Here is an 18,109-nt window from a genome sequence, read left to right as displayed (position 1 = left end):
TGTACTATATATGTATATATATGGAAGGAACTGACTGAGTTAGATCAACTCTTGCTACAATTTTGACCTTCAATGCAGAGGACATTTTTCTCAAATGGAAGGCTTAGCAATAATCGCATGTGATAATTAAATATTCAACAATTATCGCATGTGACAATTGAATAGTGAGTAATTATAGAATAGAAGACAGCAATTATCGCATGTGACAAGTGAATATTGAATAATATGTATATGTTATTCCATTTTGTAGTAAAGTGATTTAGATAAACTTGAAACGTTGTGAACTATTCGGTGTGAAAGATTCCTCATTTTAAAGTTGAAGCCTCAAAACTAAAATATTCATGCGACAATTGAATAGTGAATAACATAATTTAAAATAACATGAACTACCACTTTAAAGTAGTAAAGATACTAAAGCCTTCTGAAACTCTAAAACTTCATAGCAAATAATCGCATGCTATAATTGGAGACTCACCAAATGACAAATGAATAGTTCATAATATTATATAATTGTTAATCCATTTTGTAGTGAAGTGATTGAGATTAACTTGAAGCGAAGTGAACTATTCCGAACATTTTAAAATTGAAGCCTCACAACTCCATAGCAATTATCGCATGTGATAATTAAGTATTCATTAGACAATTGAATATTGAGTAACATAATTTAAAATCACATGAACTACCACTTTACTTGTAAAGATACTAAAGCCTTCTGAAACTCTAAAATTTCATAGAAATTATCGCATTCTATAATTGGTGATTCACCAATAAATGTGACAAATAAATATTTCATAATATTAATCCATTTTGTTGCGAAGTCATTGAGATTAACTTGAAGCGATGTGAACTATTTACTATATTTTTAAGGAATAAAAACAATAAAGATTTCTGAAATAACTTCATCCCAATTATCGCTTGCTATAATTGAGTATTCATCATTTATAGCATGTAACAATTATATATTTCGTACTGAAGTGATTGAGATTGACTTGTAGCGATGTGAAATATAGGCTTCATTATACCCGCTACCCATAGGGTAGAAGGGTATTATAACTTTGTGCCGGCAGGAAATGTATGTAACAGGTAGAAGGAGGCATCTCCGACCCTATAAAGTATATATATTCTTGATCAGCGTCAACAGCCGAGACGATATAGCCATGTCCGTCTGTCCGTCCGTCCGTCCGTCCGTCCGTATGAACACCTAGATCTCAGAGACTATAAGAGATAGAGCTATAATTTTTTTTCGACAGCATTTGTTATGTTTGCACGCAGATCAAGTTTGTTTCAAATTTTTGCCACGCCCACTTCCGCCCCCGCAAATCAAAAAAATTGAATAACAAGTGTAATTTTAAAGCTAGAGCTACAAATTTTGGTACATACAATAATTACTGTAGTAGTTATGATTCCTGAAAATTTGGTTGCGATCAAATAAAAATTGTGGAAGTTATTAAAGAAATACTTTTGTATGGGCAAAAACGCCTACTTACTAGGGGTCTGAGTTGCTTTGGCCGACAATCTGGTACATTGTGCCGTCTATGGTATATTTTGAATGGTGAACTATATCGATATACCAAATATACCATTTGGTATATTTTTAGTATTTTTTAAGTATTTTCGGTATATTTTGAAAATGATACCGCAATATTTTGCCTTTAATAAAAATGGGTAGCGGGTATCTCACAGTCGAGCACACTCGACTGTAACTTTCTTACTTGTTTTAAAATAGTAATGACATTGAAGCCTCCATTGAAACTCCATAACTGTTAACGCATGCTATAATTTGAAATTCACCCATTGTCACATGCTATAATTAGAGATTCCACAGGACAATTACATATCTCAAATGGATGGGAGAGCAAAATATCTATTTTGGAGAAGTATAATTATTCAATAATTGAATTGTTAATCCATTTTAGATGATTTAGAATATATTAAAACGAATTATATTCTGCAATAGAAGTATGACTAAAGGCTCCTGAAACTTGAACCTATTCGAAAATAAAAGGCGCAGGAATTATTGCATGTCACAATTGACTATTGAATCATTTAATTGTTAGAGAAGTTTGTAGGAATCGAATCAAAAATAGAAACGATGTGAAATATTGCTCTATTTTAAAGTAGTTTGATTATTGAATTGTTGTTCAATTTTGTAGGAATTGATTTACTATATAAAAAATAGATAAGCTGAAGGCCTTCGCTGCCATTGCTTTACCAATAGCGTTAGTATAAATTTTAATTATAACTAACCTTTTAAATAATAATAATAAAAAATAGAAGCGATGTGGACTATTCTATATAATTTAAAGTAGTTTAATTACTAAAATCATACCAATTAACCCTAATGACAATTGAATATTGAATGTGGCTTCTTAAACTGAAATCTTTTGGTTAATTTGCACAGATCTTTGTAGCACAGTGTTTGCTCTGGTGAGCTGAAATGCTGAAACGCACGCACAATTGCAGGCGGCAGGTGGAGAAGGCGGCAGACAGAGAGAACGAGAGAGAAAACACGCGAGTGCGAAAGAGAAGATAAAGTGAGAGTGTGGGCAACAGAAAGAGAGAGGGAGAGAGAGAGAGAGAACGAGAGAGTGTGGGAAGAAGAGAAGGTGGGAAGCGAGCAGCCAAGACGAAAGAAGAAAAGAAAGGCGCAAAAGAAGGCAAAAATCAATAAAGTGTACAAAAACACGGGCTGTCGGTCGTTTGGTCGCTTCAGCCTGCTGCCCTTTGTTGTGTGTAACTACGTATGTGTGTGTGTGTGTGTCGAGCTATGCACAATCAACGCACAACAAACACACAAAAAGAAGAAGAAGAAGGAAAAAAAATGGTTAAATCAAACAAACTTTTCCTTAGTTTGTGTTTGTTTCGGCGCGTGTTCGTGTGTGTGAGTGCCACACTTGCTTCCTGTTTTATATTTTTGTCCATAAATTCTAGCCAGTTTGCCTGACAGTTGCCAGCAAGGGCGGCAGGGTGGAGAGGAGGCGTGGCAGCAGGCAGCAGGCGGCAGGCGAGGTGTTTGGGCATTGCGGCTGGCAAAAGCACAGCAGGCGAGAACAGCTTGTTCTATTTTTAAACCAGTAAGCGACGCACACACACATATACTGCACACACATACATATGCAGAGGCAGACGCAGGCGCATAAATAGCACAAACAAACAACAACAACAACAACAAACAGAAGTACGCACGAAAATGCGTTAGTGTTGTTCGTCCCTTTGGCTGGCCAGCCTCAATGTTCGCATTAATGTCACTCATACGCACAGTTGCACATGCACCAACACACACACACATACGCCTACGCACACACACATAGTAGATGGACAGGCAAATATGTTGGTCAACATTTTAATTAAATTCGTCTCGTTCCCACGGCTGCATTTGCTCACATTTTAAAATAGGCCGCAGGCCTCACACTTTTCCATCTTCTTCTTCTTCTTCACACTCACACATATGCGTGTGTGGGCGGCGGTCTATATTTATTTACTTATTTACAGGCTGTGCTGTCGCCATATGCGACATGTTTCGCGTTTTGTGGTTGACATTTGGCTGTTTGGCCATTTGCTTATTTGTCTATTGATTTCGCTTTATTCATGAATTAAACTTGCTTGCTGCATCCGAAACGAAATGCAAATACGCAGCGAACACACAAAAAACAAAACCCAAAAATCACACACAATAGAAGGATACAACAAAACACACACACACACACAGAAGTCCTTTTTTTTCTGTTGTTAGCAGATGGATGGCAAATGATGCGCGCTATGCGGGGGCTGAATGCAGTTACAGAAGCTGCTTTTGATTTGTTCTCCCCCCTTTCCCCCTTCCCTCCTTCCTCATTTTTATGCCATTGTAGTATATCGCATAGGGGCAACAGACATAAAATATATATGTGCATATTGGATGACATATTTGTCCATGATTAGCGCCCACAGCGAGTCGATTGGCGCCTCCTAAAAGTATGCTACAATATGTATTTTTAAATGCGCAATTCAAGCGGAAACTAATTGGATGTTCAGTGCATCAAAAAGAGCGCGGACTAAAAAAGAGTAGAGCTTACAACAGGATATAAATTCCTACAAATAGCTGGCGGTTAAAATGCCAACTTTATGCTAGAAATATGTAAATATAGATCACATGACAAACTTTTTAATTGGATACGAGTATTTAAAAATTTAAATTTTTGCTCTATTTTCCTTTGTAAAAATATAAGTAATGCTAAATAGAATTAAGAAATATACTTTTACAATCATTTCACTTTATTTATAGCAAATTTGTGCTCTTTTCTCTTATGTGAAACTTTTCTTTAAAATATAAATAGTGCTAATTTGAATTAAGAAATATTCTTTTACATTCATTTCACTTCATTTGTAAAAATTCATGTAATTTTATAGCAAATTTTTTTTTTACTTTTCTCTTTTGTGAAACTTTTTTTTTTAAATATAAATAGTGCTAAATTGAATTAAGAAATATACTTTTACATTCATTTCCCTTCATTTTGAAAAATATATGTAAATTTATAGCAAATTTGTGCTCTTTTCTCTTTTGTAAAACTTTTCTTTAAAATATAATTAGTGCTAAATAGAATTAAGAAATATACTTTTACATTCATTTCAATTAATAGCAAATTTTTTATCTATCCTACTTCCTTAAAAATCATCTGCAATGGCATAAAACGTTTTCGGAATTGGCCGAAATTATTTTCTACTTCCTCCCCACTACATTTTTTTACAGTGTATGTCTAAGCGGTTTTTTGGCAGCAATTTTGGTTCATTTCTTTTTTTTTTGTTTTTTGGGAACTGTTCGTTTTAGGATATTTTGGCAAATGCCTGCAATTTTTTGGGCTACTTTGTAAGCGATTCAATTTGTTCTTGGTTTCCTCCTCTTTGATTGTGTGTTGTGTGCTAATCTATTTGCATTTTGCATTTTGCTGAGATTCTTTTAGTTGTTGTTTTGGCTTATTGTTTTTTAGCTGTTCTAAGCATTTTTTGTGTGTTGTAGAAAAGTGTTGCAGTTGCTTTTTTTTTGTTTTTTTGATTGGGTTGTTGCTAGCTTTAGTTAGTTGTTGTATTATGTGAAGCACAGGTTGCGATCCCACTCACCTTATTGTTGTTTAGCTTTTGTTAATGAATTTACTTTAAAAATTGTTTAATTCTTGGCGTTTGTTTTAGGTTATTGCACTTTGTTATCGATTTTAAAGTAGACTATAAAAAATTTCAAACACTTTTATGATAATTATAATCAATTGATTTTAATTGCACTTTTTGACTTGCCAGAATCGTGCTACAAACTGTGGCGCAGAGTAAAGTAATTGTGAATATTCTAATAAATGCAAATTATTTGAATTTAGTAATTACAAAAAATCAATAAATGCTGAAGTGAAGTAAGAAAATTTTGTGTATAGATCTTAAATTTGACCAACTTTTAAGGAATAGTTCAGAACGATTTGAGAACTGTATTGCAAGAAACTTATGAGGTATATTTCAGAAAGATTTGAAAGCTGTATTGTAACAGCTGTTTTCGTTTTGAAGCCAATTTCAAGTCCTACAAATTTCATGAACCCTCAGCAAGTGAATAATAATAAGAATAATGTTTTTACTGCTGCTTTTTTTTGTCGCCCACGCAAGAAAACGGCCTAGGAGGATTTTGGTATGTGTGTGTGTGAGTGTGTGTGCCTGTATGTGTTTGTGTGGGTGGCCATATGCAAAAGCGCCCAATGGGCGCCACAATTTGCGCAGTTTTGGGCTAGCCAAAAATTTGATTTATGTTACAATTCGATTTAATTTATTCTATTATTTTGTATGGTCGAAACTTGCTTAACTCTCGATTGGCAGTTGTTTTTTACCTTTGAGAAGCAAATTGAATTTGCACTTTAGTTAACAGATTTTTTTCTTTGTTTTATTTTGCGTGGAATTCGTGCAAATATTTCTTCGCGCACAATTTTAACCTTCTGTGAGCATACTTGATGGCATTATATTTTTTGTTTGTCCTTCAGCGGACAAGAATTCAGATTCACTTATTTATTATTCAATGGCAATTACGAGTTATTTAACCGCCGCGACTTTATGCGATTTGTTTCCGCACTCACACACATTTTTTTTTCTTCTGTAGTATAATTGTTTTGTTTCTCCCTTTTTTTTTTTTTTGCTTACATTTCTTTTGCACAATTTCGCTTCAAGGTTGTTGTTTTAGCCTTAGCCTTAAAATTGCCACAAACACAAACACACACATACACACACACGTACATTTACACGCACACGCGTTCGTCTCGTTTTTGGTTTCTTTCACTTTCGATTTCTCACAATTGTTCTATGTTTTCTCGCGTCTTTTTCTCGCGATGTTTTTCAGCACTTGTGTTTAATTAATTTTCATTTTTGTATCCATTTTTATTATTTATGATGTATTGTGATATTATTTTGCGTTTTTTATTGTTTGCAATTTTTGCGACACGTGCGACGAGCGAAAAAGAGCGAAGAAGAACCGCAACGCAGCAGCAGCGGCTGTGTTTGGTCGCCTTTAAAGTTCATCGAAAACTAATTTCGTTTCGATTTCATAAAAAACCTCAATGGAATTTTGCTTTACGTTTTCGCTTTCCTTTGGCGCCTACCCTCACTGCTTGTTGTTGTTGCTGCTGCTGCTGCTGTTATTATTGTTGTTGGTAGCCTACAACATTTCCAATAACAATGTTACAAGTTCGCCCCGCGTGTCGCTGTTGTTGTTATTATTGTTGTTGCTGCTGTAAAAGCACTTTCCCATGACGCTTCCAATGCACAACTAAAAATAAAGTTAAGCGTGCCCAAAGCTGACTGCTACGCCAACTGCGACAGCGACGCTGACTGCGATAACATTGACAGCTGCTGCTGCTGCTACTGCTACTGCTGCTGCCTCATGCTGGGGTCAGCGGGTTGAGCCTTGGCCAGGGGTTTTTGCTGCACTGGGACTGAGTGTGTGTGTGTTTGTATTTTTGCTGCTGCTGTTTCCACCTCCAAGGCGAATGGCAAAATCAACGTGTTTGTCTTTGCTTTCCAGCAGGGTGGCAACGCCAACTCCCCATACGCCGCACTCAGCGCACCCACAACCACAAAACCCATGCTCTTCTCTTCCCTATTTCCTCTTCCCCCGCCCTGTCCGACTACAACGAAGCGTAGGCGCGCGCGTGTTGGATGCTTGACTAACTGTTCTGTCTAACTGGATTGCAAGTGCATTAGTTCTGCTCGTTGCTGTTGTTGCTGTTGTTGTTTTTGTTGTTGGCAGCGAATTCGTAGTAAAGAGCATGACGCTGCATCAAATGAAAGGCAGTGAATGAAATGACGTCGCTGCAAAACCAAACTGAAGAGTGAATTGGAGCCAAGTGAGACAACAACTGTGCGAGTGGGACGAAGAGAGGGCAAAGAGGAGCAGCGTAATGACAGCGTAACGCACAGTGCAAAGCAATCTGATCTTTTGCGTAGGAATCAAGCGCATCACGAATGGCGTCATCGACTTCCATCTATTCTTCTTTCTGATTACAGCAGCAATGTAATGCGTATTGAAGACGTTAAATTATAAGCTACGCAGCAACAATTACTGTGTACAATTTCTTCAATTTACTGAATAAGTTTTTTAGCTTATTTCGGATCAGAACTGGGACGTTCATTTTGTTCGCTCTTTAATTTTGTTCATCGTTCACTTCATTCTTTTCGAACTCGCTAAGAACGAACTAAAGAACAAAATTGAACAACTGAATAAAAAAGAACGATGTAGGGGAACTTATTAAGTTCATTTACTACATATTTAAATATACCGACAAACTTATCATAATATACATTCCCTGAAAAATTTGTTCTTAATGAATTTAAGATCTCTCTAAACCCAAAACTTCCGTCTTTTATATTGTAGTACATATTAAAGTTAAAAAAAATATATATGTCCATATTTAATTTAACAAAATTACAATTAAAAACATTGTTTTAATTATATATTTCATTTAATAAATTCTTATTTAAATGAAATACTCAAATTTGTTTTCCAAAATAAATTTCATATCTTTCAGCCTGACTAACCTAACCTAACAACAAATTTGTTGATCTATTCTCTTTCTCTTTTCCAATTGCAGCGTCAACATGAAACTGTTTTCAAAATACTAATTCAACCCCTTTCATTAATCGCCACTCTTTCCACTCGTACGGTAAGTACATTCCACAACAGGAAGGCTGATGTTTTACTAACTCATAAAGGGAAATACATTTTTAGACTTGAATCAAATAAATTTGACATTACGCGCGCTTCGTCCGCAACATCATCAGCTGCTGCTGCTGCTGCTTTCTTTGCTGCTGCTTCTGCTGCTGTTGATGGCGATGCCATGGAATATCCACACGAGGAAAGGGCAAATATGGAGAGCGAGCGAGAGAGAGAGAGAAGCAGAGTTGTAAAGTGAGACAAGCGCATGCGTGCTGCATTCCAATTGTATTTGTGTGTGTGGGAAACATTCCAGTTGGAAGTGGAAAAATTCCAACGCATGACGTCTGGCGACGCTTAAATCTATTGTGAATTGTCGCGTGGTAAAGTTGACTTGACTTTGAATCGTGGTGAATTCGCCGACGCTGTGGTGAATACACACCAACGTGTGGGGAAGGTGCTGAACATTAGTGCAGCTGCACCGGCTGACCGCGAGACAAGTGGCAACAAGCTCGAAGTGGACTTGAAGAAGGGGTTTGTGGGTGGCAAGCTATCACAGCTGAGGTGGCACACAGTCACAGAGTTTTTGCCACAAATTTGCAGCCTGCTGCTGCTGCTTGCTTATCGAGACCAAAACTTTGCGCCTAATTTTGATGCCACAGTTTCTTGCAGCTGGTCGAGGCAACGACAACAATAACAACAACAATGAGAAGCAACTCGCACTTGCCTCTTTTTGGGGGCCAAAGTTGAAATCAATAATTATTATATGACATGGTGAGAGCAAGTGTTGGGAGTGTGAGAGAGACAGAGAGTGGGAGCTGGGGACTGGGGGTGTGTGTGTGGCAAGTGCAACATGCTTGCCAGAAACTTTGCACGCTAATGTGCAGCAATAAAAAGAAAAGAATTTAAATCACCCGTCGCCATGTTGCATGCATGCCTTGTAATAGGCGCAGTCAAGCCAAAATGCTCTTGCAGTTTGTGGGGCGCCACAAGCAGGCGAAGAAGCAGCAGAAGAAGAAGACGAAGAAGAAGCAAAATGCTTGGGCTGGTTATTGAGGCTTGCAGCCAAGTGCCGACAAGAAACTTTCTAATTAGGATAATAAATTTGCCAGGCAAAACGCACTTGACAGTGTCGCCGTTGTCGTTTTCGTTGTCGCTCAGCAGCAAAACATGCTGCAAGCTGAATGCAGCAAGCAGCAGCAGGAAGCATGCCCCCAACCTTCGTTCTCTGTCGCAGCTCAAGTTGGCCAAACAACTATTTGATATCTTGCGGTTGCTGCCAAAAAGGAAAACGCCTCTGCCTCGGCCGCTGCCTATTGCTGCTTGGAAAATGTGTTTTCGGGTCAGCTGTGGCCCTTTTCTCCCTCCCCCTTCCCCCCTTTCCCTTTCCACTCCTCAGTACTCGCAGCATGGCTCTTCAGCTGCTGCATATAATTTATGCTGATTGCATTTAACGGCCAGCCTAAAAGTATGCAACGTCCAAAAAGTGCGCACTTGTCGCGGTTCTTTTGCCTGCCCCCCCTCTTTGCTTTGCCTTTGCCTTGCCTCCTCTTTCGTTGCATAGTCAACAATTTATTTTTATTTTATTTCGTTTATGTTGCCATTGCGGTTGCTGTTACCGTTGCCGTTGCTGTTGCCCATTGCCATTGCTGTTGTTGAAAGTCAAGTGGCCCCAAGATAAGCGCCTCGAAATGTTTCCCTTGCACAAAAAAAAAAAAAATGAAAACAGAATACGTGTATCTCTATCTCTGTCTGTGTTTGTGTGTGTGTGTGTGAGTGTGGTCTGAGGTTTTGCTTTCTATTTTTGCAAATGCGGTGCATGCAACTTGCGTTTTCCTTTGTGGCGCGCTCTCGAAAGCATTTGCACAAAAACTTTTCCCTTGCACTTTGCCCCAAACAATTTTGCACAGTGAAAAATTATGTGCAAATTTAAGACTTCCTCTTTTTGCCTGCAGATTACGCCTCCAACAACAACACACACACACCACACACACCACACACACCACACACACCACACACACACACACACACACACCATACACAAGGAGGTCACTAAACGTGGCTATTTTCGCTACGTAAATTGCCATTCGATTTTAGCCAGAACTTTAGAAAACAACTTACAGCACTTACTCTACAAATACTATATGTATGTGTGTAAGTGTGAGTGTATTGGAGTAAGAGTTTAATAGCTATCTAACTACTTTTACAGCTAGCTTAATTTTAGACTTAGGACTTAAAGATAATTTAAGGGGTGCTCCAAATTCCAATTTCGCTAAAGAAATTACTTTTTATAACAAGTATGCGTGAGAAATATGAAACTCTTCTTTTAAATTTAAATTTTAAAGTGACAAATGGTAAAATAAGGTTTTTAAATTTTTATGATCTCTTTTAAATATTTACTTTTAAATAATCATGAAATAAATTTAATAATAAATGGTCAAATTCATTATTTGAACTTCAACAATTGTCCAATTTTTTTGAGAGTTTAAAACTCTTCTTTTAAATTAAGAAATGGGAAAATAAAATATTTGAATTTTTGATTATCTTTTTTAAATATTTACATTTTAATAATTATAAATTATATATTCACTAAGAAATGCTAAAATTCATTACTTTAATTTCAACAACTTCCCAATTATTGTGAGAGTTCAAAAATCTTCTTCTTGAATATTTCTAGAAACATGGTAAAATTTATTTCGCAATTATTTAAAAAGTATATTCTGACTATCTAAACTTTTTGGTAACATTTCATGACAAATGGTAGAATTCAAAAATTATTTTGTACAATTACATATATGTTCAATTATATTTATAGATACTAAATCTCATTTTAAGAAACTATAATCGTCATTAATCCAATTTCTACACTTTGCCACTAGAATTTGGAGCACCTCAAGTTAGTCAGAGAGCTTAGTTGAACAACATAAAAACCATAAATCAAAAAGTAGGAAAGTAATTAAAAAGGGTAGTGAGAAAATTGAAGGGAAAATGTTGCTTCAAAACACATTGATAAATTTTGTTAGTGGAAAGCCAAAAAGATCTAAAAGGAAAAGACAACGCACCAATGAGAGACAGCAGTGTGTTACTTTTTGAAAAGTTATTTGGTTTTTTTTTTTTAATATTGATTGGAATATTTTTTTTTTTGTTGAGCGAGCGAGTCAAAAGAGAGAGTTTTGAGAGAGAGAGAGAGTGTGACAGAGACAGAAACATTTAAGAAATAACAATTTGAAATCGTCTTTTGCTGGACACTTAGAGCAATAAATTGAAAGCGAAGGGAATACACATAGAGAGAAAGTAATAGAGAGATAGATAGATAGATAGAGAGAGAGAGAGAGAGAGAGAGATTGTGTCACAGCTATCGCGATCAACAGTTAGAGAGGGAGACAACGAAATAGCGAGAGAGAGAGAGAGAGACGATTGAGAGACATACGAGGATTTTTGGAGGAGTGCAAAACAAATTGGAGAAAACGAATCGACTCACCGTCATAATCGGAGCCCGCATTGATCGTAGCCCCCATCTGAGCCTGGGCCTGAGCTGCGATCATTTGGTTCTGGAACTCCTCCTCGGAGCTGCTAAACGAACGCTGCTGCTGCGATGCATATTGAGCTCCGGCCAAGGCACGACGTTGTTGCTGCTGCTGTTGCTGATTGTACGAGGTGGCATCCATTGCGTGTCCCCCGCTGATCGTCAGATTGCGAGTGAGTGGCGGCGGCTTCTGATATCCACCGCTCACCATTTGTTGGCTTTGGCTCATCGCTGACGGTGGCTGATGGATCTGAGCATGTGTCGCTTGTCCCTGATACGGCTGCTGCTGTTGTTGTTGCTGCTGCTGCTGCTGCTGTTGCAGTCTTTGTGTCTGCTGTGAATGTTGTTGCTGCTGACGTTGCTGCTGCTGCTGTTGCTGATGTTGCTGCTGTTGCTGGCGTGCAGCATATTGTTGCTGTTGCTGTGCTTGTTGCTGTCGCTGCTGTTGTTGCTGTTGCTGTGGCGTGAGATGCTGTTGTTGTTGCTGCTGCTGATGTTGCTGTTGGTGCTGATGTTGCTGCTGCTGATGATGTGGCTGCTGTTGCACCTGGCTGGGATGCGCCAGATGCGGATGTTGTCGCATCAAACCGTCCAGTTCGCCCTGAAATTTAAATAGATATTTTGTTATTTATTGGATTTGGTTTAATATAATGCAAATTATCATTAAAACTCTTACTAAAGCACTTGCCTTAGCCTTAAATATTTGGTTATTATGATTAAGTTTAATAAATATTCATTTTTGCACTATACTTGAAACTATTTTCAACATAAATTCATTCATATTTCTTTGTTAGTTTTTAGTTTGTGTAAGTTTTCTACTTGCAGCTGTGCCTAGTTTTCATTGATACTTTTTCGAATTCAAAATGCTCTCTAATATTAATCATACATTAAAAATGGTTTCCTTGTTGTCGACCCAAACAAATTCTTAATTCTTATAATCTTCAACAATTCTATATTGTTTCTTTGACACAATTTGTTGTCTACCCTCACAAATTCTTAGTTGACTCTTCTCTCCTACAAATTCACAGTTTCTCTCCCAACAAATTTTATTTCTTCCATATTCAAATTATGATTCATTATTATCTTACTCTTCCTTATGTATTTAATTGTTTTTTTTTTTTTTATAAATACAATGTTGCTTCTTAGGCTACACACGATTTATTGTCTGTCTAAGAAATTTTTAGTTATGTTTTCTCTTTTAAAAATTTAAAGTTTCTCTCCCACTATTAAAATAAATGTGTGTTAATATCTTACTTTTAACTGTGCATTTTATTATCTCTATTTCTTAAATGTAATGTTGTTTCTTTGATATAAGAAATTCTTTGTTCTGCCTCAGAAATTCAGAGTCTCTGATTTCTTGTTTCTTAAAAAACTATTAATTCTTTTCATTTCAACCCTAAGAAATTCTCAGTTTATTGTGATTCTATCGCTTATAAATTCGCAGGCTCTCTTCCACTACAATTTGTAGTATTTCCATATTTTTATTTATCCTAATTTCACTGTAGTTTCTTAAGCTATGCACAACAAATTTATTTATTTTTCTTCTCTTCCACTTCATCTTCCTGACCACTTGAATTAATTCCTTACTTTTACAGATTATTCTACATACATATGTATTTTTTATTCAAGTAGTGAACTGTTTCTGTCGCTAGTTTCATAGATGTTCCTGTGTGTCTATTATCTCTTAATTAACTCAATTTACTCCCTTTTCTACTTTAGACTTTGCTTACTATGATTTACCTTTTTCTGTTGCATCTCTCTTATCATCTTTTCTCATCTGCTTTTGAGTTAACCACGAATGCATTTTCATTATTGCTTTGCTTGTTTTAGTTTCCGCTTTACTATTAAACTCTTCCACATTTTTTGTTTAAGCTTTTCTACTTGCAATTCAGCTTAGTTTGCTTTGGCACATTTTCTGTTTTTGCCATGGTAAAATAATCTTTCATTTCCCCTTTTTGCTCCTCTTTTCATTACCTGATAATACTCTTCCATTCCGATTTTTCCCCTATTTTCTCTTCTCATATTAATCCCATTTAGTTGACCTGTTAATACTCTTTCTTTTCCCTTTTTCCCCTCTTTTCTCTTCGTATATGAATTCCCTTGAGTTCATCTGATAATACTCTTCCTTTTCCCTTTTCTCCCCTTGTCTTCTCTTATTATATGAATCCCATTTAGTTCACCTGATAGTATCGCGGATCATCCTCTGGATAAGCACCAGATCGCTGTGGATGCTGCTGTCCATAGCCTTGTTGTTGCTGCTGCTGCTGCTGTTGCTGCTGTTGTTGTTGGTACTGTTGCGCCTGCTGCGGATTCATTGGTTGCATGCGCTGTCGCTGCTGTTGCTGCTGCTGCTGTTGTCCAGGACTCATGGCATCCATGCCGCTATCTGAGACGGAGAGACGTCGATTCGTTGGCTGCTCCTGCTGTGAATACTGACGACGCAACATGCTGCCAGCACGTTGCATGGGCAGATTCTCCTTCTCGGCGGCGCTGCGAGTGCGCTCCAGCTTTGGTCGCTTGTCCGTGGTATCGTGAGGATCCACAATGGCCTGCTGTGAGATGTCCTGCGAGCAAAATACAATAAAGTTAAAGAGTTGTTCAGAAGTAGGTTGCAGGGATTATAAATAACTTACGCTGCTGCCATCGGGTTCGATGCGCCGGATGAAACCATCTTGTTGCACCGCCGTCTTGTTGATCCATTGACCTGTTTTGGACAACAATTCCTGCTTCTTGCGGCACAGTATGCACACCCAAATGACCTGAAGAATAGAGAAATCAACCTCAAAGTTAACATTGTTGCTTAAGTCAGAATTTTTTTGAATAGTTATGGATGATGAGGAGGCATACTCGACGACTCTGCTCTATTTCTACAATCGAATGTGGGAGCTCTGGGATAGTATTGGAGTGCATTTCACCACCTACATTGAGCGAGGTCAGAACGAATACTTTGCGGGCTTTGTCAGTCTGCAGTGGCTAGCACCGCAATCTCAAGAGGATGAGGATGAGGATGAAGAGGCAGAGGAGCAGTTGGACTTGGAGACGTATGAAGATGAGCAGTTGACATATCATTGGCTGCACATGTCGTGCATATTTCGTGCCTCCCATTTCAGTAACTAAATGCCAAATTGAAATTCCATTTCGCGTTTCTCCAAAAACAAAAAAGAATTGTTAAAGTTTTCTATTGCTTTACCTACACCAATGTCAATGTCTATACTCTATGTGTGTGTATGTGTGACATCTTGGCAACGCTTCAACGAAACGTTTTTGGCAACGTGGCCAGCAAATGATAAGCCCAGGCAAAGAAGAGCCAAGCCCTGTCACGGCTCACTGGCTAAAATAAAAATTGAACAGAATTGAAACCAGCCAGAGAAAAAAAGAGAGAAAGAGTGAATTTCACGAGTGTAATTGAAATGCAATGCTATGTGAAATGTGAAATGTGAAATGGTGTGCCAAATGGCAAATGCTGCGCTGAAAGGACTTCTTCACCTTCCCCAACTATCGAAAGGATTGCAGCGCAAAATTGCTGGAAAGACTTGAAGCTGGTCGTTTGAATATCATTTTCGGGCTGGACATTGAAATTGCAGCATTTGCTCACAATTTGCACTGTGAATGCGAAAATACTTCGAGCCTACTTATGTACATATAAAAGTAATGTTTATATTATCAGTTAAGAACTTTTTGTAAGTATCGTATGCAGCGAAGAAATATATATAAATTTATCAGTAGTCTGAACTTGTTCAACTTCAATTTATGTTAATTTACATTTTTTACTATTTCTTGAAACTCTTTCACAGAAAAATAAAATAGGTAACCTACTTTAAAATCTGCTTAAATGGAATTGCAAAATTTTAAAAACTCTTCAAGCATAGCTGTAACACATGGGCTGAAAAGTCCCGGGCCTAACATAGAAAACACGCTTTTTTTGGATCAAAATTGGCGTTACTCATTAATTTAATCTTTATCAAGAGCATTGCAATCATTCCAGAGCCGCTGTAACATTTCAATATAAATTTTTTAGAACGATTTATTTTTTGCCTCAAAATAGGCTTCAATTTCAGTGATAACCTCTTCATTCCTACGAAATTTTTTACCGGCAAATATTTTTTCAGGACTGCGAACCTCCAGAAGTCGCTGGGAGCCTAATCTGGCGAATACAGTGGATGTGGGAGCAATTCGAAGTTAAATTCATGTAGTTTTGTCACTGTCATTGAATCATGAACACATTCTTGTTGATGGTCAAAAGTGAGCAAACGCGGCAGCCACTTTGAAGAGAGCTTTCTCATAGTCAAATGTTCATGCAATATTAGGCCAACATGTTCTTTTGATATCTTTACGATGTTAGTTAACTCACGCAAATTTAATTTTCGATCATTCAAAACGATTTTGTGGATTTTTTTGATGTTTTCTGGTGTGACCTCCCCATTTGGACGTCCACTGGGGTCTGCATAATCGGTTTCTCTACGACCAAGTTTGAAGTCAGCAAATCAACGTTTAATTGTTGTTTCTGATGGAGAGGAGTCCCCATAACACTATTCAAGCCAAAACTGTGCTTGAACGGTATTTTTTCCCATCAAGAAGCAGTGTAAGATTAGAACACGAAATTGCTTTTGATCCATTGTTTTGAAAATAGCAAAAGTAGTGTCACTCTTAGCTCAATAACTTACAAACTAATGAATAGAATATCATGAAATTTTAGCAGCTGTCTTCTGAAGGATTGTATTAACTGAAAAATAGGTGACTGCAATAAAACTAGCGCCACCTATGTGTAAGGCCCGGGACTTTTCAGCCCACGTGTTAAGCCATTAAAATCGCTATTTAATTTATAAGCATTTGACATATGTGAAAATTTAGGTAGTTATATATTTTAACATTTTTTACATACTTTCATAGAATATAGTAGAGTTAGAAAGCTAATCTTTGAGGTTCCTGACACCTATTTTTAATAAAAGTAAAACATTGATGTATCATTCTTATTTTGAAGAAGGTAAAGAATGTAGAGGTAAGAATTATTTTGAAATAATTTTTTCTGTTTAAAGATAATGGCAAAAATTAACAAATTTATCTTAAAACAGAATCCATTTGAGCATCTACTTCAATAAAAAACCAAAACTTTAAAAATTCTTCTACGAAGTTCATTTCTTAAAGGTTGAATAGAGCATTACTTCCGACTGTAAATGTTTTACTAATTTTTGTTGAAATGTTTTCATAGTAAAATACATTTAAATATATAACATAGAATGGGATTCAACGCACTTAAAAGCTTTTCTTCATACTTCTTTAAGGAACTCCATTACTAGGACACTACTTAAGACATTACTTCAGACTGTAAGCAATTTAAAACAATTTTCCATTGAACTGAATTTTTCTAAAACATCATTATTTACAATGGCATTTGAGTCACATAAAAGTCTGCTTTAATAAATTTAAAACAATTCTTTAAGGAACTCCATTACTAGGAATCTACTTAAAGCATGACTTTAGACTGTAAACCATTTAAAAGCAAACTATTTGCAATTGTCTTTTTTGGTCTTTTTTGGTCTTACTCAGCAATTTGCTGTGACTTTTGCTTGCCGCTGTTGGCTCAAGAATTATAAAATGCTCAATAAATATTGGCTACTGTTTATACTAGTTGGAGGGGCAGTCGAGAAAATGGCGATTATTTATGCGTAGTGCACGCAGCCAGCTTTCTTTTATTTTTTGGGCAATTGCCGCTGGCCAACTGGGCGTATGAGCAATGGGTTTTTCTTTACTAGTGACGAAGACGACGCCAGAATAGCTGGCGACAGAGTGTCATCCAATTTATCAATGGCTGGAAAATGAGCAGAGGCAGAGGCAGAGGCAGAGGCAGAGGCCATGAGATGGGATGCGATGCGATGCGATGCGATGTGTGTTGCTCAAGCATTTTGCCGGTTTCACGCGTTGCGTCGAGTGACAGGCGCGTCTAATGGCACTTGAAAATTGCCAACTGGAAAATGTGTCACAGCCTGTCACGTTGTCAGCTCAGCGATGCACACACACATACATACGTACACAGACGTACTTAAGGGACACTCAATGTCTTACTTACCTTGTTGCTACGCAGAGTTACTTTGCCACCGCAACGAGCGCAACAGCGAATGTTGCAATAATGGCAAATGTGGCCAACGCCATCGGCAAACTTGGTCTTAAGGCATATGTGACAGGTGGCATCCAGTTCGACGCCGGCCTTCTTCTGCTGCTCCGATCGCTGTCTGATTTGCATCTCCAGCGTGACAACCTCGTCCTGTTTTCGACTGCAGCGAGAGAGGGCGAGAAAAGCGGGTTGAAGAAAAAAACAATCAATACGTTGTGATTAAATATTGTTTTCAATTATTATAGTTATATATAGATAGTCAATTTAAATTAGACTTGGGATTTTTTTATATTTTCGTTTTTAGATTTAAATTGATACC

At 37.3% G+C, this 18,109-nt stretch overlaps 2 protein-coding genes across 11 annotated transcripts in view; one reads left to right on the top strand and one right to left on the bottom strand.

Moving 5' to 3' along the window:
- LOC117576885 (regulating synaptic membrane exocytosis protein 2) overlaps positions 1-18,109 on the bottom strand; it is a 60,535-nt gene that overhangs the window by 27,522 nt on the left and 14,904 nt on the right. For all 10 annotated transcript variants that reach the window (XM_052008044.1, XM_034262013.2, XM_034262014.2 and 7 more), the window contains exons 3-6: positions 17,746-17,950; positions 14,312-14,437; positions 13,859-14,242; positions 11,634-12,279 (exon numbers count right to left, since the gene is read on the bottom strand). In XM_052008044.1, coding sequence (XP_051864004.1) covers positions 11,634-12,279; positions 13,859-14,242; positions 14,312-14,437; positions 17,746-17,950 — 1,361 coding nt within the window. The remainder of the gene's footprint in view (positions 1-11,633; positions 12,280-13,858; positions 14,243-14,311; positions 14,438-17,745; positions 17,951-18,109) is intronic.
- Positions 14,477-15,415, top strand: LOC127566189 (uncharacterized). The gene has a single exon (XM_052008045.1). The coding sequence runs from the start codon at positions 14,505-14,507 to the stop codon at positions 14,793-14,795; it is 291 nt and encodes a 96-aa protein (XP_051864005.1). The 5' UTR covers positions 14,477-14,504; the 3' UTR covers positions 14,796-15,415.

The sequence above is a fragment of the Drosophila albomicans genome, chromosome 2R (genome assembly GCF_009650485.2).
Source record: "Drosophila albomicans strain 15112-1751.03 chromosome 2R, ASM965048v2, whole genome shotgun sequence".
Classification (NCBI taxonomy): domain Eukaryota; kingdom Metazoa; phylum Arthropoda; class Insecta; order Diptera; family Drosophilidae; genus Drosophila; species Drosophila albomicans.
Note: the sequence above shows the minus strand (reverse complement) of the source record. Positions and strands in the feature narration are given on the sequence as shown.

What these genes read in the sequence shown, in the direction of transcription:
- LOC127566189 (XM_052008045.1), top strand. Translation starts at nt 14,505, where the DNA reads ATGGATGATGAGGAGGCATACTCGACGACTCTGCTCTATTTCTACAAT.